The sequence below is a fragment of the Panicum virgatum genome, chromosome 2N, assembly GCF_016808335.1.
Source record: "Panicum virgatum strain AP13 chromosome 2N, P.virgatum_v5, whole genome shotgun sequence".
Lineage (NCBI taxonomy): Eukaryota > Viridiplantae > Streptophyta > Magnoliopsida > Poales > Poaceae > Panicum > Panicum virgatum.
In genome coordinates, this window is record NC_053146.1 from 56,986,267 (window position 1) to 57,013,771 (window position 27,505).

The window sequence follows — 27,505 nt, forward strand, 5'->3', positions numbered from 1 at the left end:
AACAAAGCCAACATCCGGTGTACTTAACTCGCATAGAAGATTGGGGAAGAAAGGAGCACGTCAGCTACTCTCCAACAGGTAACAGTATTCTACGAGCAAAGTTGGTGCCCCCGTGGCATCAAACTCTACAGCAACATCCGCTGCTTGCCGCGGATAATTTAATTTCTACCCACAACTTGGCCATACAACTACAAGCCAGTGCATAGCAAGAATCTTGGTGAACACCACCCGTCCGGCTCCTCCAAATCCTGGGGGCTTGGCTTGTCGGCTCGTCGCCACGCCATGTGTGCGCCACCAGCAGCCAGGAAATCGATCGATCGATCAATGGCAAATGGGGATCGACCGGCCCTGGGCGATCACGCAGGTCGCGTTGGCGAGCTAAAAAATAAGGTGGCCACGCGACGCGACCTGTCACCAAGATTCGGCGATGGATATCAGATCAGTATCACCGTGGGCTGTACTGCCAGGCCGGTCGGGTCGGGTCCCCCGCCCCACGCGGGGGGTCCAGATTCCGCTGGATTTGCCTTGCCAAATCCGGTAACTCGCGCCACCAGCATGCGGATTAGTTAAATCCATTTGTTAGTGGGGGGGGGGGGGGGGGGGGGGGGCTGTGACAGTAGACAGTGAGTAGGTACGAACACAGTGAGTAGGTGCGGGTTAGCTAGGCTGCTGGTCCCCCAGGGTCGTCGTTTCCTCTCCTCCCTGACGTCCACATCCAGGAATGTGGGCTTGTTGTACGACGCATTCCTGGCCGAATCGTCCGGGGAAAAAAAAAGCTAGGCTACCGGAGGCTGCAAACATTTCCTACCAGCGTGCGCGCAAGTTGATGTTAAATTTTTTTAAAAAGGACAGAGGGGGTATCCGTACGCGATCAAGTACACGGTACACTAGGCGCAATGCTCGCGCTCGTGATCGTGCATACTTTTCTCAAAAGATGGAGGGTTGCTTTCACGCTGTCGGCGTGCAAGCGTCTACTGTTTCTTTTTTTAGTTTAAACGTCATAGTGCTTCTCTTCATGTCATGGGATAATACCACCACAATGTCGCTTCCTCTTCCGGTTGACATATCGCTCATAGTCAATAGTCAAAACATAGTATATTCCTCTACCGTGCGGATTAACTTATTGGTCCTTCAAATCTTTAGCCTACTGGTCCTCAAACTTCTCTGCCATGCTTCCCACGGAAAATGAGGTGAAAGTTCAAAAAAGAAAGGCTTCAGATTACGGGAAACAGGGGATTTGTGTGTGATTGTGTCCAAGCTCCCCAACCCCAATCGTAAATCGGCCCAGAGCCCACCTGCGGCGGCCCATGCCCGCACCACCGGCCCGGCGAACGGGGGAGACGCGTGTCGGCGCACGGTAGAGTCAGCAGCGCCTCCGCGGCACGACCCCCAATCCCTCCCTGCCTGCCCGACCGACCAAGGAAACGGCAGAGTCTACGGAGACGAAACGAAACCAGGGGCGGCAGGGCAGGGCTGGGAACAGATCTCCGGTCACCACCCCGCTTCCGATCCGATCCGCTCAGCTCCGGGGCCACGATGGGGGACGGCCGCTGCTGCACGTTCCTGGAGATCCTCCTCGCCGTCATCCTCCCGCCGCTCGGCGTCTTCCTCCGATTCGGCTGCTGCAGCGTAAGCCCTCCCCCACCCCCTTCGCTGCCCCCATGATCTCGTGCTCTGCCTCTGCGCGAGTATCGTGGCCCGGATCTGAGCCGGGATCTGAGAATCCGTTACCCGCGTTTAGCTAGCTTCGAGATATGTCTGGGGAGAAGGGTGTGCTTTGGTCTGAATTTCCAAGTTCAGGCGCGTCAGACGCTGTGCTGCCTCCGAATCCTGCCCCTCCTCCTCCTCGTAGATGTGCTGCTTTCGTTTCAGTCCTTTAGCGGCGAATCACGTCGTCGTCGTGCTGGGATTCAGTTTGGTTTCACGCTGATGGAAGGGTGAGCAGATCCAATGGATAATTTGACTAACTAGAATCATGAAGCCCAGTGGAATGAAGTGACATACAGATTTCTGTCTTATCGTGATAATACTACTGACTTTACCAATCCTATAACATACTAATTGCAAGCCTTTTTTGTATCTCAACAGATGGAGTTCTGCATCTGCTTGCTGCTCACAATCCTTGGCTATGTCCCTGGAATCATCTACGCCATTTATGTCCTTGTTGCCCTCGACTCTGACCGGCACGAGAGGGAATACTACACCCTTGCGTAGCCCGTTTGTTTGTGTCATGCCTAAGAAGTTTACAGTGCACAGTTGAGTCGAGTTGCTATTTTCATGTGAATTATTATCTGATACTGTCTGGAGTCTGGTGGCGAATCTTTCTTTTCTTACCCATCTTGAGGTGTCTCGACGTTATATTTCAGTTTGTCAAGTACTTGTACTGCGGTCCAGTTTATCCATTCTGTAATTGTGATATACTGTAAGAAAGAATAAGATGGACTCCCACTTCTGGAGCATTTATGATTGGTGCTATCATGCAATTATACACTTGTAGTTTTCCCTCCTTTTTTATTGATATAATGGTTGATAATTTTCTTATTACATGGGTTAAGATGATGTCTACATGAGCCAGCTGTTGAATCAATCTAATGTCTCTCTAGACATTTCATGCGTATTAAACATAGTGACATGTCATCATTTGTGATAACATGGCAAGGTAATTATGAAGAAAGAGAGGGAAAGAGATTCATCTCTATAAGACTTGTTGAAACTTGCATTGAGGGCTATAGAGTTTTATTTCATGTAATTACGCCAGTCGACCAAAGCACTTTCATACCACAGTGAATTGGAAAAAATAGAACATTCTAACAATCACATGTCTCACAATTAAATGCTATGGACTAGTCTATGAAATTGTGAAATGAAATTTTGCATTGGGGGATCTTGTTTCAATCGCGAAAATCAAATATACTTGGTGTCACAGAACAGTCCAAATAATACCGATCAAGTGCACTAATCAACCATTTAAACTTAATCCACCGCTACTGCACTCCACCAGTACACCCAGACTGCCTGCTATAACCAGGATTGATTACACGGGAACTCTTGCCAAAATATGAGCACAGGTGATTACAAGCAACAAAAGTTTTCAAACTTAACTTACAACCAGAATTAAACAAAAGTCTCCAAATTAATTTACAATAAATTTTTACAAGCCAGGGTTACATTTCGTATACAGAGTTCAAACGTAGCGGAAAATACAACCAGTTTGAAACAAGCTTCAAAATACAGTACGGTAGAGTCGATGACAAAAGAAGAGCTTCACATCTTGCCCACTGATGTGAGGCTCACCTGCACGCACTTCACGGAGAAGACGGGACCCACTCGACTGTCCAACCTGGAGGAAGAGGCTGACCAATCCAGGATGCACAGATCTCCTCGAAGTCTTCCAGAACACAGCCTGCTCAGAATGGTTACATTCACACCCTGAGTACTCTAATACTCAGTAAGGCTTACCCGACTATTGGTATATACTTAGCCGACTCCTAAATATGCAAGACTTTTGGCTCTGGAGTTCTTTTGCTGAAAAGCCACTAGTACTGGAGCCTTACTTTCAATATTTTAGCTCCAATTAGTTTGATAAATAACACTAGATTTGCCTGAACAGCTAATACACACATGGATGATCATATTATCTTTTTAAGAACATAACCATACATCAACCTTTCATTTTTCTGTCCTTTCAATCCTTACTACGATGCGACGCATTGACCAAGGCTCTCATATCCGCGAGTCACGGCGAATCGATCTGATTTAACCTTGCAAGGTGGACCTAACTCACACGCCCAGTGCAACCCCGTCGAGTCACACCACGCAAATGTTCCCATGATTACCCCGAAGTCTGAATCAAGCCCGCAAACACCCGGATGATGAGCCCCGCACGTGCAAACACCCGGTGAACCCGTGGACGACTTCATCATCCGTCATCCCTACCCAACACCGCAGGTCGAGACTCAGATTCCGACACAATTTAGGTAATTAGCTTACCGGTTTCGACTACCTCCTACTTCCGGCATGTGGTTAGTACTGTTCAATCCTCAGTCAAAGGGCCAACAATGGAACGGTCCTCAATCGACACAGCGCGGAGACTCAACTTTCCATTAACCCATAATCATGTCCAACTTTCCTACGCCCGGTCTCCATTTTTTTCCTCATTAATTCATTCTCTAGTAACATTTCCATAAGTAACAAGACTTATATCTCGCGAGTGACAGAAAATCACTCGACTTTTACCGAGTTCCTACTTAGCAAAGCATTTCTAACGACACTTGCATACTAGTAAAAACTCATAGATACCTAGGGAGAAACATGCATACTAGGGTTCCATACAACTCATAACAACGTAAATGCACAATACTTAAATAATAATATTGAATACTGAAATTAAGGGTTATGCTCCGGGGCTTGCCTTACAGATCAGCAGGGTTAGTGGCTTCTTCGGGAGCTGGATCAACGTCTTCTCCTAGCTGCGGTTTTCCTGCGGAAGGCTCCTGGACCGGCTCGGCAATCAGCTCGTAGGCGACTTCGGGTTCAGCGTCCATACGAATAAAATATGCCATGCATGAGACTCATGAAATGATGCAATGCACTACACACAATGAAATGCATGAACCAAACTCCAAAAGCGTCTACGGAGCAACCTCACAACTAGGTTTACGACGGAAATGGTTTAGAACTGATGTACAGGCTTTGATTCTAATGCCTTTTAGCCTGAAGTGTTTCCTATCAAGCAAAAGTTACTAAACTTGCTTCGAAGTATTAAAATACAACCCTAGAACAACATGGATCAAAATAAACATGGGCTTGTTTTGTTGCAAAAACACATGCATGAAAGAATTAATTACAACAATTATAAAAGAAAGGAGCCTAGATAGGAACAAATTAAAAGCAAGCACCTAACTTGCAGATATGATCAAGTCACAAGAATTTATCAGAATAACATGATTTTGATAAAGCATGCCACCCAATTTATCCAACACTTATTGATGAAAGAAAACATTTATTTTAACCCTAACAAATTAAACTAAACACGATTAGATTTACACAAAAGTGCACAGCACCCGCACCTGAAATTTTTACAGTGGATTACACATACAAAGATTAGGCCACTGCATAAATTTCATGATTTTTAGACAAACAGAACAACCGATATTAAATAAACTAGCTTAAACACAACCCAAAATTTTAACAGGGGCAAAAATGACATTTCACAGTATGAGTATTTTTCCTCTGAAGATCTTGATTTTAGAAACCTAACAAAATTTAGTTTGCATTTTTCACATTTTTCTATTTTTTCTACACAATTTCAAACTTTTCATCTGAAATAAATAATAATAAAAAGAAAATCCTAAAGGGGCTGACAGCCGGATCCCACATGTAAGTGGGAGACTAGCTCCCAGCTCCCCTGCTCCACGCCATGGCCGTGGCCATGGCCACGGGCGCACCGCGGCGGCGACATTCCCCGCCGGCAGGGGCCGGCCGGCGGCGCTGCGGCGTGGGCCCATGGCCAGGACGGGCAGGCAGCCCCGGGGCGCACGGCAGGGGCGTGGAGCCCCGCGCAGGGCGGCGCGGCGGCAAACCGGCGTGTAACGAACATGGCACCATTGATGCCATTTCGAGTGATTTTGGTGATCGAATGACAACATAACACTTGGACTAATATGATTGTTAAGATGATCATTCTCAGGCTTTTAGGTTCAAGTGATGACAAAGAGAAAGAGAAGATAGGCGTAGCAAGGCCCGATGGACTGCCCCTACGGGGGTTCCGCAGAAGAACCGACGCCAGGGCATCGGAGCATCCGATGGTAGTCGGAAGAACCGACGCCTTGATACTTTGGTGCAGAAGGGAATCGAAGCCAAGTCAGCCTATCGGCACCGGTTGAACCGACGGTCTAAAATAGGGCATCGGTGCAATGGCCGTCCTTTGTACCAGAGACGATGTCAAGTGCCCAGAAGAAATTTCTTCAGCACCGGTTCAACCGACGGTGCATCGGTGCATACCACCGGTGTAATGACGTCAGCATCCAGGAGAAGATTCTTTCAGCACCGGTTGAACCGGTGAGGCATCGGTGCATTGCATCGGTTCAACCGGTGGTCTCTGCGTCAGCTGTCAGGACTTCAACGGCTACTTCATGTTGTGAGTGACCGGATGAACCGACGCTACCCTGCCAAGAGGCATCGGTTCTTCCGGTGGTAGCAGATTTTCAGCTGACCGTTGGAGCAACGGCTACAAGACTTGGTGGCCTATATATACGCCTCACCCCGGCCATTTGAAGTGTGCTGGAGTTGCTGAACATCCCAAACACACCCAAGAACATCTCCAACCACCATAGAGCTTCATTGTACATCATATAGGCTTAAGCACACTTGTGAGAGTGCTTAGTGCTTGTAATAGGGATTAGTTCTTGCGAGAGCTCTCTTGAGAGAAGTCTTGCTGCGGCAAGCAACTTGTGATCCGTCGTGTGACCCTCCGTCTTGGTGTGGAGTGGCAACGACACTTTGTGCGGGGGAAGAGGAGGCCCCCTCCTTGGTGGAGAAGCTCCGTAGTGGATTTCGGCCGGGTGACCGAGAGAGACGGTGGCGGTGCTCTAGACTCGGTGTCTTGTGCGCACTTGCCTTTGCTTGTCGGCATCGCCTTGGTGGCGTAGTGCAAGACGGTGATCGGAAGAGCCTCGGTGTCCCGTGGACGTAGGCGTTTGTGCCGAACCACGTTACATGACCGTGTCTACTCGAGAGTTTGCATCCCTCTTGCACTTATCTCTTTACTTACCTTATTACGTTTCCGCATTTACTCTTTCTTGTGTGCCTTTACTTTCCTAGTTAATTTGATTAGGATTGGCTATAGGTTGCAAGTTTTTAGGGGTAAGTAGAGAGTTGCATAGATAAACCTTAGTCATAACTAGCATGTGTAGGACGTGTTAGGTTTATCGTTTGCAAGTAGATTGAGCCCTAGGTTAAAAAGCGATTAGCGACCCTATTCACCCCCTCCCCCTCTAGGGTCGGACACCCCGGTGATCCTTACACGGCGGCGGCAAGGCCGGAATCGAAAGGGAAAAGGCTCAGGGAGCATGGGTAGGTCGCAAGGAAGCTCACCGGGGGCTCGATTTGAGCGGAGGGAGGCTGGAAGGTGGAGCTCGATGGGAGGGGGCGGAGCTCGGGCGGCAACAATGGCGGCCGCGGCAGCGCAAGGCGAAATCGGCCGGGAAGAGGGTCGGTCGGGCTCGGGGAAGGGACGGAGGAGACGCGGGGTGAGGTGGGGCGGCTTGGGGCGTGGGGGAGCAAGGCACGGCGGCGAGGGTGGCCGGAATCAACCGGCGCGGCGAGCGGCGGGGCTATGGCTACCCTGCTCCGCTTGGTTGCTCTGCGCTATAGCGAGGGAGATGAATGGAGAGGCAAAATCGAACTTGGCCTGAGCATCCACAGCGCAAGGCTTAAGCGGCGGCAGGACTCGCCGGCGTAGCGACGCGTGGCGTCGCCGGCTCTGCACGCCGCCGCTCAAGCAACAGGGGAGCTCAGGAACCAAATTCAATTGATTTTGACCTGATTTTGACCGTTCGAAACTCAAATTTTTATATTGGAGCATCAAATTTGGCCAAACTAGAAGATGTAGAGGACAAGATAATCTACAACTTTGTTTTTGGGCACAATTTGATTTGAAGCTCGGATTAGAGAGAAAAACGGGATTGAACTTAGCTACGTGGAAAACACTATGCAACTTGATTAGCGCTAATGACATTGCTTATGCTTTAATTAGCGATTAAGCACGATATTAGCACCAAAATTAACACCGGGGTGTTACAGATGGCATGGCACTCTATGAAATCGTGCAATAAACTTTGCATTGGTGGATCTTGTTTCAATTGTGAAAATCAAATATACTTAGATGACATGGCATTCTGTAGAATCGTGCAATGAAATTCGGCACCCGGAATAGCCTTGCAGCTGCAATCAACATTTTCCGCTGACGGGCATTCAAATTTGAGGTTATTCTGCCGTGGTGTATCATGTATTGTGAGCCAATGGCAATAAACTGAACTCCATTCTTAATATATGATGTTTCGAACAAGATAACTAGTTTAATTTTGAACGAATTGGCAACTAAACAAGGAAAAACTTTATATTATTTCTTTGATCTATAGCCAAAGTTAGAATAACCCTCTAGACTATCATTTGTGTGACACCCCGTCCCAGAGCTTAATAAGATTAATAGGATACTCATACCAATAAATTGCAATTTATTTTCAGGAAGCCGGTCTCCAAAGAACTCCGAGGTTAAGCGTGCTTAGCCTGGAGCAATTTGTGGATGAGTGACCGACCGGGAAGTTATTCCTGCGTGCGCACGAGTGAGGACAAAGTGTGCAGAAAAGACATGTGTTGGTCCGTGAGGGCAGTCTATGTCCTAGAAAGCTGTCAGATGTAAGTGGGCCTGGCCTCGGGGAGGCGGGACGTTACAGAATGGTATCAGAGCCGACTCTCGCGGTTTCACGGGCACGTACGGGCGTAAGTGCAGTGGCATGAGCACGGGCCCGTGGGGGTGCAGATGCCACCGGCATGTGCACGGGCGCGGTGCGGGTCAGTGCGCGGGCATCTGGGATGCGCCGCTGGCACTGGACGCACGGACGTGGCACAGAGACCGTTGGCACATTACAGAATGGTATCAGAGCCGACTCTCGCGGTTTCACGGGCACGTACGGGCGTAAGTGCAGAGGCATGAGCACGGGCGCGTGGGGGCGCAGATGCCACCGGCATGTGCACGGGCGCGGTGCGGGTCAGTGCGCGGGCATCTGGGATGCGCCGCTGGCACTGGACGCACGGACGTGGCACAGAGACCGTTGGCACTGGACGCACGGACGTGGCACATGGGCTGCTGACACTGGACTTATGGAACGTGGCCAAGAGAGGATGTTCTTGGCTTGGGATTGACCGACGAGGACGTCGGTCTCTTAAGGGGTGAGCATGTGACACCCCGCCCCAGGGCTTAATAGGATTAATAGGATACTCATACAAACAAGTTGCAACTTCTTTTCCGGAAGCCGGTCTCCAAAAAACTCCGAGGTTAAGCGTGCTTAGCCCGGAGCAATTTGGGGATGGGTGACCGACCGGAAAGTTATTCCTGGGTGCGCACGAGTGAGGACAAAGTGTGCAGAAAAGACATGTGTTGGTATGTGAGGGCAGTCTATATCCTAGAAAGCTGTTAGATGTAAGTGAGCCCGGCCTCGGGGAGGCGGGACGTTACAGTTTGGTTCATTTTACCCCTCAAACCATGTTTTTTCGTTCAAATTACCCCATAATACAATTTATCTTTTTTATTTCTCCATGTATAGATAGAGTTTTAAGTTGAAATTTAATAACATGATAGTACATATCAAGCAGTTCTTAGAAAAATAAATCATAATTATTTATTATTATTTTGATAGGTTAGGATATTTACTAATAAATTAATTATTGGAGTTTAAAATTATATAAAAAATAATGATGAAAAAATATAACAAATTTATTTAGTATGTATTGTAATGTCCACCACTACCCTGCAAAAATTAAAATTAGAATTCAACTTATGTATGGAGAAAAAAGACAAATTGTATTATAGAATAAAACAGACTGGATTGTATAATTTAAGGGGCAAACTGAGCTAAGTCATGGTTTAGGGATTTATTCAAACTTTGGGGGAGTAATTGAACTTTTCCCATTAAAATAATTAACCTGTCCTAGATGTCGCATATTTGGAAAATGGAGGGAGCAGAATTTTCGCAAAAATTCTACTCAATAATGCTCGTTAGACTAGTCTCAGTGAAAGTTTTATGGACGCAGTTGCCTAGACTGAGAACTAGGTAACTGTACCAGATGAGTTTTATGTTGATGAAATTCTCCTCACATTCCATGAAATCTCATCCTTCTCTCTTTACATGTCAGCAAAATTGATGATATTCCGATTCACCAGAATAGTATGTGCTTCGGTCTATGCGGCTTAGGGCATACCAAAACCTCATAATATGCCTAGTATGATTGGGAGCTGACTCAATGGAATTCCTAAAGAATATAAGCCACTAGTACTTCTGGACGCGGCCGCCTTATGTTGGTATGTTTGGCTCTGCAGAAATACTGTGGTGTTTGATAATAAATTTTTTTCTTTTTTGCAGGTTATCTACTCAACTATGCACTGGCTCCGTTCGTGGGCTATTCTTCAGAAGCATACCTTGCAGGACAAGCTTGTAGCGGCATCTCATTTCTTGGCACATGTGGCCATGGATTTTTTTGGCCGGGTACATGGATGGCGGTCTAGTCTTAGGATTGACAGTCATTAGTGTGGAAGGTTATTTGTCAGACTCTTTTAGGCTGTGTGCTGTTTATGCATAGGTCAGAAAAATTTCAAGACGATGTATCACGTTGATATATTGTGTTTGAAATCAATAAAATTTCTCTTTTCTAAAAATATTAAACTCTCTCTCTCTGAAACTTTCATTTCATTGAGACTCGCCTTACCAACACCTCGAGTGAGTGAACACACCGAAAAAACATACGCTGTGCAGAAGTTCGGTGCCCCGACACCCTTGACTTCGCGCACATATCTTGTGGCTGATACGGTTTAACGGTTATGATCCGTGCGTGCTGTGAGTGCGTTGCGATCCGTGCTTTTCTGAACGACATTTCCCTGCCGGCTACCGACGATGGCTCGGGGCGGTGCACCCTGTAGAATAGAGCTCGGAAAACGCCTCGTTCCCGGTGTTGAATGTTGGCGCCCATGCCCATGTGCCGCCCGGCGATCCTCCTAGATCCGCGAGCACCCGTTGTATGCGCGGCCGTTCCGGGAGCTTTAGCTCTGTTCGGCTGGCTAGTGTTGATGGCTGGTGTTAATTTTTTATGAGAGAAAAATATTGTTGGTTGGCTGATACTGACTGGCTAGTGCTGGTTTTATATGAGAAAGAAATACTATTGACTGGATACAGTAAAAATGAAGCCAACAGAGCGTTTGTTTACGGGGACGCTTCCTATTGCGAGGGATCCTGTGTGCGTGCGTTGCTGTACGGCGGAGTAGTGCCCACGCCACGATCGCCTTGCCCCTCGCCTGCCCAGCGACAGTGCGATGCGCTGGTTGATTCAGGTGGTCTGGCACTTGCGTCCCGAACAATATCGCGCCTGATTCTGTAGCGCATTCTTAACAACAACAAACGCCGCTGATTCGGATTTTGTTTTCGGCATTTGGGGTTACCCTTGGAGGTGGACTGGCGTCATCGGTGACCTAGTAGAGGTTGAGGGGAGATCGTCTAGGAGATACGCCCTCTTCGCTAGCACGAATCAGAGCACCGGGTTTGTCGTACCAAAAACAACGAAGGACGGCCAATTTGCAGCCAACGCTGCTAGCTGACAGCATCTTACTGTACATTGCTACTGAACTCCACCGCGATGCCAGCCTCCACAAAGCAGCTGATTAGTTTCGGAACCAGCCGAGCCTGGCTCCTGCGTCTGAGCCAGTGCTCTGCCGGCGGCAGGGTGCGTTGGGCGCGGGACAGCGAGAAGCCAGCCGGACGGAAGGAAGACGAGGACCGCAGCTGTGCTCACTCGGTAGCCATGGGAGAAACATGTCCCCGACGGGCCCCGAGCGAGCTCTGCAGAACGAAACGTGCTGGGCTTTGCAGCGACGCCGGACCCAGCCCAAAACTTCCACTTGGTTTCTCCTCAGGCGGCTAGAGAGGCCCAACCAGATCGCCATCTGCCCGCGGTGAGGATCATTGGATTGGATCAGCAGGGAGGATTTTGGGAAGTTGAGTGGAAAATCCCGCTGGATTTTAAGGGTCTGTCTGGGACTACGGTAAAAAAAGCGCGGCACGCATAAACGATAAGCGGCGCGGACCTCGCTTGTCACGTTTTTCCCGCTTCCAGTTCAAACGCTCGCTTATCGCGTGGTGGGCGGCCGGAAAACGCGCGTTGGACGCAGTTCGACATGATTTTTTTTATTCTTTCGCTGATACGCGCCGCAGCCGCCGTCCCAAACGGAGCCTAAGTGGGGCGGGACCGTCGCGGTCGGCGTCTCGTCCTCCCGACCCGGGGTCGTCGATTGCGGCGTGGAGGGCGCGCATCTGATCTGATTGGCTTCTCCTACGGGTTTCGAGTTTGACGGCCACCAACGCCTCGCGGTCAGCAGCTAGGTCCCGTATGTCACCCGCGAGCGACCATACAGGGCGGCTAATGCTCTGCACCCGCTCATCAGCGTCGCGCCCTGGTTGGCTCTACACGCGTAGGATAGCATAGCAGCAGGGCTTCTTCCATCAATCATCCTTGGCATCATCGGCGTCCGGTGTTCCACGCACGCAGCGAGCACTTCTCTCTCTTTTTTCAGTGGAAAGTAGGGCAGAAGGACCGAAAACGCTCGATAGGATGGGAACAAAGTGCCGCTACTGTTCGGTGCCCCTTTTTAAAGGACGGTTGGGATCGGTGCTCCCCGTAGCTTTTGCCCGTCAGGCGATGTACATGTACGGGTGTGTTTACATTACTTTACATTTTTATATTTTTGGAAGAGAATTTTTAATATTTAAAATATTAAATATAGATTAATCATAAAACTAATTACAGATCTCGTCTATAAATTACGAGACAAATCTAATGAGTCTAATTAATTCATCATTAGAGCATATTTATTGTAGCATTACTGTAGCAATTAAGTGACTAATTATGCTCATTAAATTCGTCTCGTGATTTACAGTCTATTTATATAGTGCGATTTATTTTTAATTATATTTAATATACCATACAAGTGATTTATAAAAATTTTGTATTTTGTATTTTGGGACGGCGCCAGCGTGGTCGGCGGGTTGTCTGGGGCGGTGCCTTGTGCCGCATCGTCGGAGGAAGCTTGACACGGGCTTGACGTCTCCTCAGACCGTACACTCCACCGAGTCCTCCAGGCAGCAGAGCGGAGAGGCGTGTGGGTGTGGTGGCCGCCACTCACCGTCTCACCCTGAGTCCCTGATCGTGATCCGATATTCTGTTTGTATTTTTAGAGAAGAATCTTTAACATTTGAAGTATTAAATATAGATTAATTATAAAACTAATTACAAATCTCGTCTGTAAACTACGAGACGAATCTAATGAGACTAATTAATTTATCATTAGAGCATGTTACTGTAGCAATTTAGTGTCTAATCACGTCCTAATTAGAATCATTAGATTCGTCTCGCGATTTACAATCCATTTGTGTAATACGATTTATTTTTCGACTACATTTAGTACACCATGCAAGCGATTTACAAAATTTTTGTATTTTACGTTTTGGGATCTAAACAGGGCCCTAGTCACTAATCACTCTGTTCGGCAGCTCCAGCAGCCTCCAGCCCAATAGTGTTTTCCTTTCACACAACTACAGCACCAGCTTCCAGTCACCAGCCAGCCAACAGTATTTTTATCTCACACCATTCTAGTCACCAGCTCCAGCTCCAGCCCAACGAACAAAGTGAATATGGCAGGCCGGCCCTTTTCCCGCAGGGCAATGATACTACTGTCAGTCCTGGAAGAACAATTTTTTACCTTTTACATGAAAAAAAAAGAAACTCCAGTTCTATTTTTTTTCGTGTCAAATTAAAATATAACTATCATCAAAAGAGAATGGAGGGAGCGACTAGCGCTAGTACCATATTTATGTGGCCTAACCGCCTACAATTGACTTCCATGTCAGCAAAGCCAGGTCACTAAATCTCAGATTATGACCACGTTCCTGACTGAAGCAGACAGGCTTCTTCCAGCCACCGCGAATGGTGGCGCTAGCAGCCCGGCAGCGGCCGGCTGCCGTCCCGAAGGGCGAATGGTCGGTCAACTCAACCGCAGCAGCAATGATAGAAGCCGCAGCGCAGCGCAATTCCCGTGGCGAAGCCGGACAAGCGCGGGCGCGCGGCCGGCCAGGGTAAGAAAAAAAGATGCCGCGGCGCCGTGCCACGCCAGCGGCCACCAACCGCGGGCAGGTGGAAACCGAAAGCGAGGTGGGGGCGGCGCGCGGGCGTGGCCGCGTGGACGGCCGGGCGGGATCATGGAGGTCGCTACCACCAACCGCGGGCGGCTGGGGTGGGGAGGCGGCCGCCTGCCGCGCGCGGCCCGCTGGCTGCTGCAAGCCGTGGAAAACGAGGGCACCCCCCGGCCCCCGCACGCGGTGGGTTCCACCACGGCCCCACTGACCTTCCGTCCTTCCCCCACCCGCACCCCACGCTCCCGAAAGCCGAGACGCCGGCTAGTAGCCGCCGACGACGCCGCCGCGGGCGCTGATTCGTGAGCCGCGACACGGGATCCCCTCCCGTGATCTCCCCTGCCCGCGCCGCGGACGCGTTCGTTCCCGCTCCCACTCCCACTCCCACTCCCACGAGGCCACGATCTTTACCGCCCGGGGCCCGGCCGCCCCGCGCGCCCGCGGTCTCCGCGCCGCTGGCTGCGCCGTGTTCGCGGCCCCGTTGGCCGGATCCGGTCAGCGCTGGCGTCACGCCCCACTCCGCGCCTGCCCCGCCCCGCCCGGCGCCTGCCCCGCCCGCCCCTGCCTAACCCAGAATGCGGTCCGACGCGCGCCTCCACTGCCTGCCCCCCGCCGCCTCGCTGACGCGCGGGGCCCGGCGCCCCCCCACAGCTGGCGCCGGGCGGCAGTTGGCGCGCCGGGCGCACGCGGGCGGTGGGAGGCAGGCAGCGCCCCGGAAGAGGACGACGGGCCGAGCCGGGCGAGGAGGGGGGGCCCCGGCCGCCTCCCCGGTTCCGGTCTCCCACTTTCCGCGGCCGCGCTCCCCACGGCCCCACCTCGTGCTCCCTCCCTTTCCTCCGCCCCGCACCCCCGAAGACGATTCCCTCCTCTCCTACCCAGCCGCGGAGGGAGGAAGCCAGGGAGGAGACGAGCGCAGCGCACTCCCTCTTTCTCCCCGGGAATTCTGCGCCCTTCCTCCTGTGCATTTGGGAGCTCGGATCCCTCCGCTCCCGTCCAGCCACCCTGCCCCCCCCCCCTCTCTCGTTCCAGGCCTCGACTGTTCTCGAGCCCCCCATCCCCAGCTCAGTCAGCTCACCAGCTCGGTCTCCTCTTCCTCTCCGTGTTCCGTTCGGTCCTCGGCTTTCTTACCTAGTAGAACTTGTTCGCCCCGCTGAATCTCTCTGCCGCGGTCAGCCCACCTCCGTGTCCCGAGCAATTTCCGCTCGAGCGCGCCATCTGCTGCCAGCGTGCACGGTGGAAACAAACGGCCTTGCCTTTCTGGTGTAAGCAAGTTTTCACCTCCCGGAATTTGCTTCTTTTGGTCAATCTTTTCTGGGCTTCCAGGTCTCAGCATCACCGGGCACCTTTTGCCGCGATCTTTCTGTCTGATCGGGCAGTTTAAGGTTGGAGTGCCTCCTTTCCTGAGAATTCAGTCTACGGCACTGCTGTTTGATCTCATGCGGCAGTAGCTTCAGCAAAGATCCCACATGCCACAAACTCCCTCCGAGCCGGTCGCCACGGCGTAGCTACAGCCTCGGCCGCCCCAATCATTTGGCCTGTGCGGGCTGCGAGATTCGGGTTTCCTTTTCGGCTTCCGCGCCGCCATGGATGGGCTCCCCGACGCCGACGCGGCGCCGCTGGCGGCCGCCGCGCCGCCGCAGAAGCGCGACGAGTGGAGCGAGAGCGGGATCGTGCGCCTGCTCGAGGCCTACGAGGCCAAGTGGCTGCTGCGGAACCGCGCCAAGCTCAAGTGGAGCGACTGGGTCGACATCGCCCGCGAGGTGTCCGCGCATTGCGCCGACGACGCCGCCGCCGCGGGGAAGCCGCCCGGCGGCGGCAACAGCGCCAAGACCCCCAACCAGTGCAAGAACAAGATCGAGTCCATGAAGAAGCGGTACCGGGCGGAGTCCGCCGCGGTGGCGCGCGCAGGCCCCGCAGCCGCCGGCCCGTCCTGGCGGTTCTTTGCCCGCATGGACGGGCTGCTCAAAGGGCCGGCCGTCTGCTCCGGTCAGGTGCAACAGTCAGATTTGAGTAACAGTATAGACCTGCGAGCTCCGGCCAAAGCAGAGGCCGAGGTAGAAGCAGATTTTGTCGCGCAGTTGACGGATGCGGGTCCAGGTGCATTCTCTGATCTGATGAACATTGACACAAATGGCGCTGCCCCGGAGAAAGCGGAGAAAGTTGGCAACAGCGTGCAGAAGGAGAGCAGGGCTGCAGATAGCGATGCCAACGTCAGCTCTCCGAGGAGTAAGGTGGCGAACGAGGACGTCGAGGAGGTGGACAGGGTTTCGGACCGGCCCAAGAAGAGAAAGAGCACAGAGTTTGATATAGCAAAGAGCATCGAGCTGCTGGCTAGCTCATACTTGAAGATTGAGCACGCAAGAATGGATATGTACAGGGAGACAGAGAGGATGAGGGTTGAAGCTGAGATTAAGAAGGGGGAGATGGAGCTCAAGAGAACAGAAATCATGGCAAAAACGCACTTGCAGATCGCAAAGCTTTTTGCAAAGAGATTGAAGGAGGGCAGGGGCAAGACTGGTGGCAGTTCGTCAGTAACAGCTGAAGTGGACACCCATACGAAGAAAGGCGAGAATGGTTAGTGTTGACACAACATCCTGATAACATGTTTATAATTCTTCAAAAGTTCCTAAAATTGGATCGCTGTGTAGTTTTCTCTCTGTGAGAGTGCACCATTTCCTAAGTCTGTACCTGAAATTCATCGATAGGACGGAAACTTCAGCCTAAATTAATTATAGCAGTTTTCTCTGTGAGAAGTTGATTATTATGTAAAATTGTAGGGCACCTTGAGAGTTTATGTAGTGGTAGGACTGTAACATTTCTATTTCACTGTTGTTACCTGCCTTTTCTTATTCTTATCTGGGTGTTAGCAATCCATTTGTGGATCATCATTTCTCCATTAAGACTCAAACTATCAGTACAAAATATTAACCATGTCTGTTAATAGTACTTTGAGTTGGGCAGGGCATGGAGCCTGATTGGTACTTTGAGTTGAAATCCTGCCATAGTACTTGGACATATTAAGTTTAAGTATCATTCTGGGACTGTATTTTCTTTACTGGTGGTGAAGGATTGATTGCAGACTGATATAATGGGTGCATTCAATTTTGTTTCAGAATGAAAGATCCGGTGTAATGCATGGATTAGAATACAATTTTACCTCTTTCACAACCCCAAGAACAACTTGGCCTAAATAAAATTGCCGCATATGTTCCAAACACATGGTTCCAATAAAATGATCTTGCAAGTCCATATTTTTATTCTGCGAAGTAAAGTGTAAATGTGGAATACCATCTACTTACTCCATATGCATGCTTTAGCACACTTGATTGTGTGTTTTTTTCTCCAACACGCAGGACACCTGATTGTTAATGATTTGTATTCAAGTGCAATTCTACAATTTTGTACATCCCAAAAGTATAATTGCAAGAGTGATCCCATCGTTCTGACAACATTCTGGGGCTATTAATAGACTGAACTTAGTGGCTGTGTACTCTAGGAGGCATTGATCAATAATAGGCTTAAAACATTGAAATTTAGGGTCACTTCTTGTTTCATCTGTATTCAGGTGTAACCTTTAACTTGAATCCTCTGTCCCTCTATGTAAACAAGATTGACCTCATAAAAGTTGAGCCATACTTCTTTTGTAATGTGCACTTGCTAGCCGATATGCAGAATCAGCCGCAAATGCCATATTGATAGCCTTGTGCTAGGGCTATGATATTTTACTGTGTTTCGATAAAGCAAACAATAGGGGCTCCCAAGTCCCTGAAGGATTTGCATTGAGAAGTGGAAACTGCTCTGGGCGATCTTTGTTCTAGTGTGTGTGTGTGTGTGTGTGTTTTTTTTGGGGGGGGGGGGGGGGGGGGGGGTTCCTACGTTGGAGTGTTTCTATTGAAGTTTGTTGCCTTGTCTGTCATGTGGCCTCAGTCATTGTTGTGTTGTATCAGGACTCCATTTTTATATCACAACTCTTTTACTGCTATATATATGTATTCATATTGCCTAAGGTTGTTAGCCCGAGTGGTGCGAAGCAACCGGCGGCACTCCACAGGTGGGGGGTTCAAACCCCCACCGGGGCGAATTTCCCCGCCTGTGGGAAAAAAAACCCCCTTGCTGTGCTCCTGATAGCTTGGGTTGTATAGTCAGCCTGGCCCGACCTGGCGTCACGGTTTCCCGGCCCAATGGGTAACGGTCCCGGCCTGGGTAACGGTTCCAGGAAATGGCACCAGACCCAAGGTCAGAAAGAGCCGGGGTTCGGGGGGTTTCTCGGCCTGCATTAGAAGGCCTCCTTCTTATAAGAATGCTCGGGGGGCGGCTAGCCCCTCGCAGGTCGAGTTTTTTTTTATGTATTCATATTTCAATTTGGATGAAAAAAATAAAGAATTCTACAGGTGTGCTTGTTTAGTCATAGAACAAATTTTGTTTGTGCCAGAAGCAATATACTACTGCTTTTTAAAAGAAAAGGAAGCAATATATTGAATTGTGTAGCTTGTTGGCCAATTATCTTCTCACCCTTGGGCTTGTGAATTTTCAGGTTCAGGGTGATGTGCCATTGTCATGCTCAGCAGCTGATTTTATTTACCAAAGCAGGCCTTAGGTGTCCTCAGTACTGCACTCTTCTCGTGCACAAATCGTATGTTTGTGATTGATCCAACTGCGTGGAGAAATAGTTAGCAGTAAAATTAAATTAAAGATGCAATAGTGGGAGCAACGATATGGTTGCTACCCCGTTAGTGGGATTACAGAAGCAAAATTTTGAATCAGTGAGTAACAAGTCTGAAAGCTATCCCCTTCTGTCCCTGAAGTAATCTAATCTACTGACAACCGTCATTTGTGCCCATCCCATGTTGTGAAGATTTTTTCCTTCTTTTTTTTTGAAAAAGAACCGGCAGGAGTTCTGCCGTTCATGTTGTGAAGAAATGAAGCAGCAGTCCCCAATGCAGTGACAAACTGTATCTTGCTGAGACTTTTCCCCCTTGACTATGGGTGTGTTTAGTTTGGTGAAAAGGTTTGGGTTTTGAACTGTAGCACATTTCGTTTTTACTTGACAAATAATATCCAATTATGGACTAATTAGGCTTAAAAGATTCAGCTCGTGCTAATCAGTTAGACTGTGTAATTAGTTATTTTTTTACTGCATTTAATTCTCCATGCATGTGTCCGAAGATATTGAGCAAATTTTTTTGGGAACTAAACAATGTAGTTTAACTAGTTTTTCGGAGAGTTTGACTATATGGATCCAATTCAAAGGTCGCCTAAATGAAGAACAAAAGTAAACAAGAACCGAACTCTGTGTGTGAGTTTTAAAAATGACGTGTCTTTGTTACTGCAACATAAAGAATTGCTTCCTACCTCTGTTCCAGAAAATAGCTGTCTGTTTTGAGAAAACCTCAATTGCAGTCGGGTGCCCCTCTGGAGGTTGGCACCTGAAGTCCTCAACTTTTAGAGGCATCATCTTTCGCCTTTCGGTGATTACATTTGTGAAGCTTCTTCTCCGACGCCGACATGCAGGATCGGTATGCTGCATGGAGGATGGTTGGGGTGGTGGCAATTCGCTTGACTGTGGTTGGTGGATAGTGCTGATTTGTTATGAGAGAATAGTACTGTTGATTGGTTGATAGATGGTAGCTAGTGTTGATTTAGTATGAGAAAATAATAGTGCTTATTTAGTAGCCAAACGAACAAAGCTTACAGACAAGGCGGTGACAAAAGAAGCTACTGCGCAAGGCAGGGTCTCACGATTGTTTAGAGAAGAGAGCAGCAGCAGTTAGCAGGAAGAATAATAAAAAAAGCTGGCGATTGAACATCTGAAAACTCTGCCTGGATGAGTAAAATGGCTTTATCTCTAATTTATGTGTGGATAACTAGATATTAAGAATCGTCTCCAGAAATAAATATCCAGTTAAGCACTTTTGTAATAGGAGTATTAGTAGTACCCATAAACGCACCTGTCCCCACATGTCAGTGGCTGCATTTCCACAGCCTGTGTGGGCTTCTTGTGTGGCCCAAGCCAAGTGGTGACAGCCGGATGTACTCCGGCATGCGAACAGGCAGAGTCGCAGCGTTAGTCACCACTTGGTCCACCCTCCCATGTCCTCCCTTTGGGTTCTGGCAGAAGAACCGCAAAAAGATCGCATTTTTCTTTTCTATCTCCGTCCTTCTACTCGAGTTCTTCCATTCTTCGGAATCGTCAAATTGAGCGTCTCGAGTTTGCCATGGTGGTGATTTGGAACCGGAAGCGCTGCGCTCCCCCTCTGATCCCTTGACTGGCCTCGCGGCAGTTCGGCGCCAGATTTGCGCGTGTGGAAGAGCAGACGTGGCCGCCGGCCGCCATGTTTGGGTCCAGGGTACAGGATGAGGTGGAGATGCAGAGGAGGCCTAACAACAGGTGAGTTTCTTGATTCTGCACGGCTTCCTTTTCCTCTACGATGTATTTGAATTTTGACCTCGTGCGTCGGCCTGCCGGAGTCGATGAGTAGCTGTTACAATTTTGCTGAATGGATTGACTTTGGGTTGATTTTTGGGGAGCAAGAGAGTGGAGACGGGAAGATTTATGCTCGATTCCAACAGAGAGGGGATACGAGGTGCTGGCGTATAGCTTGTGCGATAGTCCTCTCTACCTCGAGGAGTGGGAGAGGACCAATTGAAAGCTTTGATCCGATTTGACTCTGGATTCTTGTTGATTTACTGGATAGAGGGTAGAGATAAGTCTTAAGATTGAGAGTAAGAGGTGTTTTGTTGGAGATCAACCCAAAGTCCAGAAGAGCGCATTGATGCTAATTTTTTTCTCGAACATCATTTTGGTGCTGATTGGATTCGATGGTTTTGTGAGGCATGGCAGAATTATATGTGAAAAAGTGTAAGTAGAAATTGAAAGTGGTGTAGTTCTTTCTCCTTTTCAAGGAGAGTTTCTGAGGTTTTTGTTTTTAAAGATTCATGTGGGAGTCTCTAGCCCTTAAAGGGAAGGAAGTGGATTTAATTCAACCATTCTTTTATGGATATATAGATGTAGCATGATGAACTAATGGTTATAACGAATCAGGGTTGAAGATGTGTCAGAGAATGCTGTGTTCAGATGCTTCATCAGCTGTTAGTCTCAATACAAGCAGGATGCCCATGCGTTGCCACAGAATACGAAATCAATTACAACCATGAAAAAAATGATAACAGAGCTTTCCATTGCAATAAACAGCATAGTTATCACATATAACACTCTGATTTTGTTGTAATGTACATGCATTGCACAAGCAATTAAGCACATTCAGGACAAAGTTTGATACTTGAAACATTATATCTTTTTTTTTGAGGAACAGAAACATTGCATCGAATTTAGGAAAAAAATACAAACATATTTTCAGAAATGCGTACCACAACAAGTAAGCACTATCGTATGAGGTTGTTACAGTCTCCGCAACACAACTGAACATGGAATCATTTTACCTTCGCCACAATTGACAGTGTTTGCCTGATAATCAGATACCTGATTCATGGGAATCTGGTAAAAGCTGATGGGATGTAAATTGCATCAAATGGAAAGAGAACTTTCCTGTTACAGAATGCAAATCAGGACATTAGCTCATTGGCCATTTTTGCCCGCCCAACTAAATGTCACAGACTGGCATATTGAATTTGTCGCCGACCATAGACAAAGGACAGATCACAAGATTAGCTTGGAAGCAGATGTGAATCACCATCAAGGTTGGAGTGTGCCAGCCATGGAATGTTGCCAGCAGTCTGCTTACATGCTGCTTGATCCAGTCACCGTTGCAAGGCCAAATCTTGTGGTGTTATCAGATCATGCCATCACAAGCCTTCTCTGTGCACTTCCACGGCATGGTGAGCACATGCCGCTGCAATTGTGGCTGTAGTGGTCTAGACCTTGGCCCCGCCGGATAGCCCATATTTGTGCTGGAGAGAGAGGTGGTGGCGACGCGATGTGTTGCTTACTTGCTTCACTGCAGCGGGGATGTTCATTGTCGTGGTGATTGACTCCGGTGAGCGTGGAGATGGCAATTATCAGAATTGGCGATGGCATGAGGTGAAGGAGCTAAGGTGGGCACCGAGAGGAGGTGGCACTCTGATTGAGTCGGCTGCGAGATGGGAGCTGAGGTCAAAGCAGAATAGCAGATGGGGGAGGCCTGGTTGTAGCATCAAACAGACAATTGCCATCTCTCAGTGGCTGCAGAGATGAATGGTATCGGGCATCCGGACCCACCTAGGACTGGTAGAAAAGCTTGTGGCTTGTTAGCCGGCTCAGCTCGCTCATAGGTTCATCTTAGTTCAGTTCGGCTCGACCTCTCAAAAGAACCGAGCCAAGCCTGGATTTCAACTTGTTTTCTTAACGAGCCAGCTCGTAAACCGCTTGTGACCTATTCGATTGGCACATTAAGCTTACTAAATATAAAATATGGCAATATCAAACTTACTGTTTATTAACACAGTGGTATTGTTATTTGGCTAAAAAAATTGTCATTCAACTTGTAAGTCAAATCTGGTGCTAATGAAGTCTATTTTGAGTCTCCACGCGTCTATTTATCTCAATTTATTGATTTGTATTATTTATTTCTTTAATTTATTGATTTGTGTTATTTATTTCTGTAATATCATCATCATGAGTTGCACATTTGGATATTATTAGCATCCTGACATTATCATATGTTTATTAATATCACCTATGATCTTATCGTTAATATTGAACAATGTTCTGCTCATGAGCTGGCTCAAGCTTTTCGAACGAACCAAGCCAAACTCGATTTCAGCTCGTTATCAGGGGCGAAGACAATCGAAAATGGCCGCTGGGTCTTTCCTATGTCATACTGTGGTCTTTGCCTTTAGAGAACAGTGCCTAACAGTGATTCTCACTGATTTTCACAAATCCATCGATGTCAGCTGACCCCGACATCAAAGCCTAGCTCTGCCCGTAGTCATTATCAAATGAGTCCTAAAGAGCCGAGTTGGCTTGTCAGCCACCTGCCCACCAGTTGGCATATCTCAGAGGGTTGGAGTTGGACGAGGATGACGTACCACCATCACCAACATGAAATGAGATTTTTAAAGCAGTGAAGATTTGAAGCACATGATTTTTCAAAATTATGGGTCTTGATGTGTTAATCATTTTGACATTTTTCTTATTCTTCTAACTAAGTTTCTATCCTGCCTTTAGGATCTTTCCTGACGAGAGGCAAAATCAATCGAAACCATTATATCAAGCTGCACGTGTCGACAGATTTGGTGCAAATAGACTAGATGTGAAAAATCCTGAGAAGCTTAAGGTGTTAAATGAAGGCAACAAACCATGGCACCAGCGTATTCTAGATCCTGGAAGTAATATTGTACTGAGATGGAACAGGGTGTACCTTATGGCATGTTTGTTTGCTCTTTTCATCGATCCGTTTTTCTATTACCTTCCATTGGTTAGAAAATATGATAATGGATCTTCATGTGTTGCCAAGGATCAGGGATTGAGCATAGGAATCACTGTCGTACGATCACTTGCTGATTTGTTTTACATGTTGAACATAGCTATCAAGTTTCACACTGCATATGTGGATCCAAAGTCCCGGGTCCTTGGAAAGGGAGAGCTTGTTGTAGATATTAAGAAGATTCGACGAAGATATATCAGAACTGATTTCTTTGTAGACGTACTTGCAGCTGTGCCACTTCCACAGGTAAGGACCTCACAGAGTTATGTTGCTGCAGTTCTCGTTGTATAATTTAAATTCTTATATTACATCCATTTTTAGCGGTACCACAATCAGCTCAGGTCATGTTCAGTAACTATAACAATAACATATGCATATACTTTTGCACTAAATCGATTTATTAGCATCAATTGATATGGTTTGGTAGGATTCTCTTGGTTGGCCTTTGGGTTGTCCTCATGGGATTATTTCCCTTAATATCAGGTTATCAGATGAAGTCATATGTCCAGTGCCTCCTGACGAAGTTACTGGCTCCTATCTTAGTTGATTTTTGTCAGAAAGATATAATCATAAGAGTTAGCTTGCGACTTCAAAAAGGTGGACCCAGCTAACATTCAACCTGGAAGAGCAAAAACATAGTTGCTTTGAAGTTTCAGAACTCAGAAGTATTCATGTCTGATATCATCTGAAGCTAATTCAAATCCACATTAGATCATAAGCAAACATTCAAAAAATAATAAAATTCAATTGTGATCAGCAAATTAGCTCAACTAAATTCTTGTAGAGCAATGTTGCCTGTGCAGCTAAATGTTTCGGAACAATGGTTAGCCCTAATGTTGAATAAACATACAGTGCAACACTTCTGTAGTGATGACTTGAATCTTTCTGGGGTGCCTTTGTTTTGCAGGTTACTGTGTGGTTAATTATGCCTGCGATCCAAAGGCCAGACGACAACGTACGGAACACTACATTTGCTCTCATAATTGTGATTCAATATGTCATAAGAATGTATCTCATCGTTCCTCTAAGCAATCAGATTATCAAAGCTGTTGGAGTAGTTGCAAAGTCAGCTTGGGGAGGTGCAGCATACAATCTTCTGCTCTACATGCTTGCAAGCCACGTATGGTCATCTCATTTGCCACTTTCAAATTCATCTATAAAATTCGTGGGGATGCTAATTTGCACATCATAAACCATGATTACTTTGCTTCTGATGTTATTGCCTTGTCTTCTCTTCATATGGGATCTAAAATCTTTCTTTCTGATTTGACAAAACATATCCATTGTCCTGGAATGCACTAAATTTCAGACTTGTGATGTGCAGAAAGAAACAGTACTGTTTCAAGTAGGCATTCATGTGAGCTCAACTGTGTGAAACAAATGCTATTACTAAAATCTTTAATCGTTTCATACACTTTGTATGTTGGATACTAATATAATGTTACTTATGACCTGTGTGCATCGCTGCAGATTACTGGTGCAATATATTATCTTCTCTCCGTTGAACGGCAGATTACATGTTGGGACCAGCAGTGCCTTGTGGAAAATACATCTTGCAGCCTTAGATTTATAAGTTGTGAGAATATTGATTCGAATGGTTATCAAGAGTGGCAAAATAATACACAAATATTTAACAACTGTGATGCCAATAATAATAATTTTAACTACGGAATGTTTTCTAGTGCACTGAGTAAAGGCGCTGTCTCATCTCCACTTGCTGAGAAATACTTCTTTTGTCTATGGTGGGGCTTGCTGCAGCTTAGGTAGTGACCATCATTATATTCTGTTACCTTGTGTTCTTTCAGTTGCCTCTTAGATATGGATGGGTTTGTATGTCTCTTAATACAATTACTAATGTTATTCTTATTTTGTGTCTGTTGTCACCTTTTCAGTTCAAGTGGAAATCCTCTAGTGACAAGTGCCTTTATTGTAGAGAACACATTTGCAATAGCAATTGGTGCTATCAGTCTCATACTCTTTGCTCAGTTGATTGGCAATATGCAGGTAGTTTCATAAATTCTTTCTTCTGAACTGCAATAGGAAGTTTTTGAGTTGATAGTTCATACGTATGCTTGTCTTACCTTGTTAATCCTAGGATTAACTTGGCATGAGTAATTGCACTATGTGGTAAACTGGTAAGCAATTTTTAAATGTGAATTAGTTTGGCAAAATTACCATGTTATCAGTGTCATTGTGCATAATAAGTGTTATGCTATCTTAGCTTGATCTGCTCACTGGTTGACCGGTGCTCCAATTATAGAGAAACAGGGAGAGATGAGAGGAGCTAGAGCTTCTGGTCCATCCCAGCTCTTACTCAGCTTTCTTTCTGTTTTTGCTTGTGCTATGTGTTTGTGTTGTTTTTATTTCTTTCCTTTTTTTTGTTAGCTACTTTGGCTCCCTGTATACTTTCAACTTTATGAAGGTGCTGGGCTATCATATTTTTTTGTCATTTGCACAATGGATGCATCAAATATATGAAGTATGAATATCCATTTTATGGTTTGAAAATCTGATAGTAAAAATAATAAATCTATTACTATTTCTTTGTTCAGTAAGCCATTTTCCGCATTTATAATTTCCCACTTAGGTTGCGGAGATCACTTACTTCCTATTCTTCTTCGTTTAGACATACCTGCAGTCTGTCAGTAAAAGGCTTGAGGAGTGGAGACTGAGGCAAAGGGACATGGATGAGTGGATGAGGCATCATCAACTCCCAGCTTACCTTCAAGAACGTGTCCGGCGGTTTGTTCAAGTTAAATGGCTTGCAACACGAGGAGTAGAAGAGGAGTCCATCTTGCAAGCTTTGCCTGCTGATATACGCCGGGATGTGCAGCGCCATCTTTGTTTGGACCTTGTTCGACGTGTAAGTTGTGGTTATACTCTCTCTTCCCAGCTGAATAAGTAGAATTTTTAGTTTCTGAAAGTTTCCGATGGAATACTTACTGTATTTGGATGGAAAGAAACAAAATGACACTATTTGCTATTCCTTCTACTGGTAGTTGAAACTTTATAGCCATTCCCCGGCACGTTTTTTACTCCTTTCTGCTATGCAGGTCCCTTTTTTCTCTGAGATGGATGACCAACTTCTTGATGCCATCTGTGAGCGGCTGGTGTCGTTCCTGTGCCCCGAGAACACATATATCTCTCGTGAGGGTGATCCTGTGAACGAGATGCTTTTCATCATTCGTGGCAAACTAGAGAGTTCAACAACCAACGGTGGCCGTAGCAACTTCTTCAACTCCATCATCCTGCGCCCAGGTGATTTTGCAGGTGAAGAGCTGCTGACATGGGCTCTGCTTCCGAAGACTAATGTCCACTTCCCGCTTTCGACAAGGACCGTACGGAGCCTCACAGAGGTTGAAGCCTTCGCCCTGCGAGCTGAGGACCTCAAATTTGTGGCAAACCAGTTCCGGAGGCTTCACAGCAAGAAGCTCCAGCACACATTCCGGTTCTATTCGCACCACTGGAGAACTTGGGCTGCCTGCTTCATCCAGGCAGCCTGGCGGCAGCACCAGAGAAGAAAGCTTGCTGAGAGCCTCAGCCGATGGGAGTCATACTCATGGTGGTCAGAGGATCACCAAGTTGCCAATAAACCCAGACATGAAGGCACCTCAAGCGGTGGTAGGACGATTGCTGAGGATGCCATTGCCCATATGCATAAGCTCGCATCTGCTTCCAGAAGGTTCCGTGCTGAGGACACAGCTATTCGCAGGCTGCAGAAGCCTGATGAGCCCGACTTCTCCGCAGACCATTTCGATTGAACCTAATGCTTCTGATGCTTTGCAACTGGATATACATGTTGTACACTTACAACCTTAGTACTCTACTGTAATTTTACCTTTTTACTGCACAAGAATTTTTGGTGTTGTTAATTGTGATAGAAAAGCTGTATCTACATCCTTAACTCCAGAATCTACCCTGATAATGTATAGACTTTATCTTTGCAGTGCATACGAACTTTGAGAGTTCTGAAGCTTTATTTGCTCAGTTTCAGAGATGCCAATGAATCTCGGCCATGCGCGGTTCAGTACTTCTCCCCTCCTATAAAGAATGCAGCTCTCGCTTTCTGAGAATTAATCAATTTCCAGTTTGATAAAATGTATATAAAAATATTTATATTTATGGTAG

At 47.3% G+C, this 27,505-nt stretch overlaps 3 protein-coding genes across 4 annotated transcripts; all 3 read left to right on the forward strand.

Annotated features, from left to right (window-relative positions):
- Positions 1-1,390: 1,390 nt before the first annotated feature.
- LOC120658461 (hydrophobic protein OSR8) lies at positions 1,391-2,507 on the forward strand. Its single transcript, XM_039936740.1, has 2 exons — positions 1,391-1,629; positions 2,089-2,507. The coding sequence occupies exons 1-2, from the start codon at positions 1,537-1,539 to the stop codon at positions 2,212-2,214; spliced, it is 219 nt and encodes a 72-aa protein (XP_039792674.1). The 5' UTR covers positions 1,391-1,536; the 3' UTR covers positions 2,215-2,507.
- A 12,246-nt stretch (positions 2,508-14,753) lies between these two features.
- On the forward strand, positions 14,754-18,979 carry LOC120658376 (trihelix transcription factor ASIL1-like). The gene is made up of 2 exons (XM_039936650.1): positions 14,754-16,529; positions 18,490-18,979. Exons 1-2 carry the CDS (start codon positions 15,539-15,541, stop codon positions 18,498-18,500), a joined length of 1,002 nt encoding a protein of 333 aa, XP_039792584.1. The 5' UTR covers positions 14,754-15,538; the 3' UTR covers positions 18,501-18,979.
- Positions 18,980-19,990: 1,011 nt separating this feature from the next.
- Positions 19,991-27,356, forward strand: LOC120658300 (cyclic nucleotide-gated ion channel 17-like). Of its 2 annotated transcripts, XM_039936552.1 has the most exons (8): positions 20,002-20,343; positions 23,119-23,623; positions 24,285-24,332; positions 24,414-24,497; positions 24,848-25,140; positions 25,270-25,381; positions 26,004-26,240; positions 26,431-27,356. In XM_039936552.1, the coding sequence occupies exons 1-8, from the start codon at positions 20,288-20,290 to the stop codon at positions 27,136-27,138; spliced, it is 2,043 nt and encodes a 680-aa protein (XP_039792486.1). In that variant the 5' UTR covers positions 20,002-20,287; the 3' UTR covers positions 27,139-27,356. The 2 variants fall into 2 exon arrangements, with proteins under 2 accessions (XP_039792485.1, XP_039792486.1); XM_039936551.1 differs by having other exon boundaries at positions 19,991-20,343; positions 24,285-24,497.
- Positions 27,357-27,505: the final 149 nt, after the last annotated feature.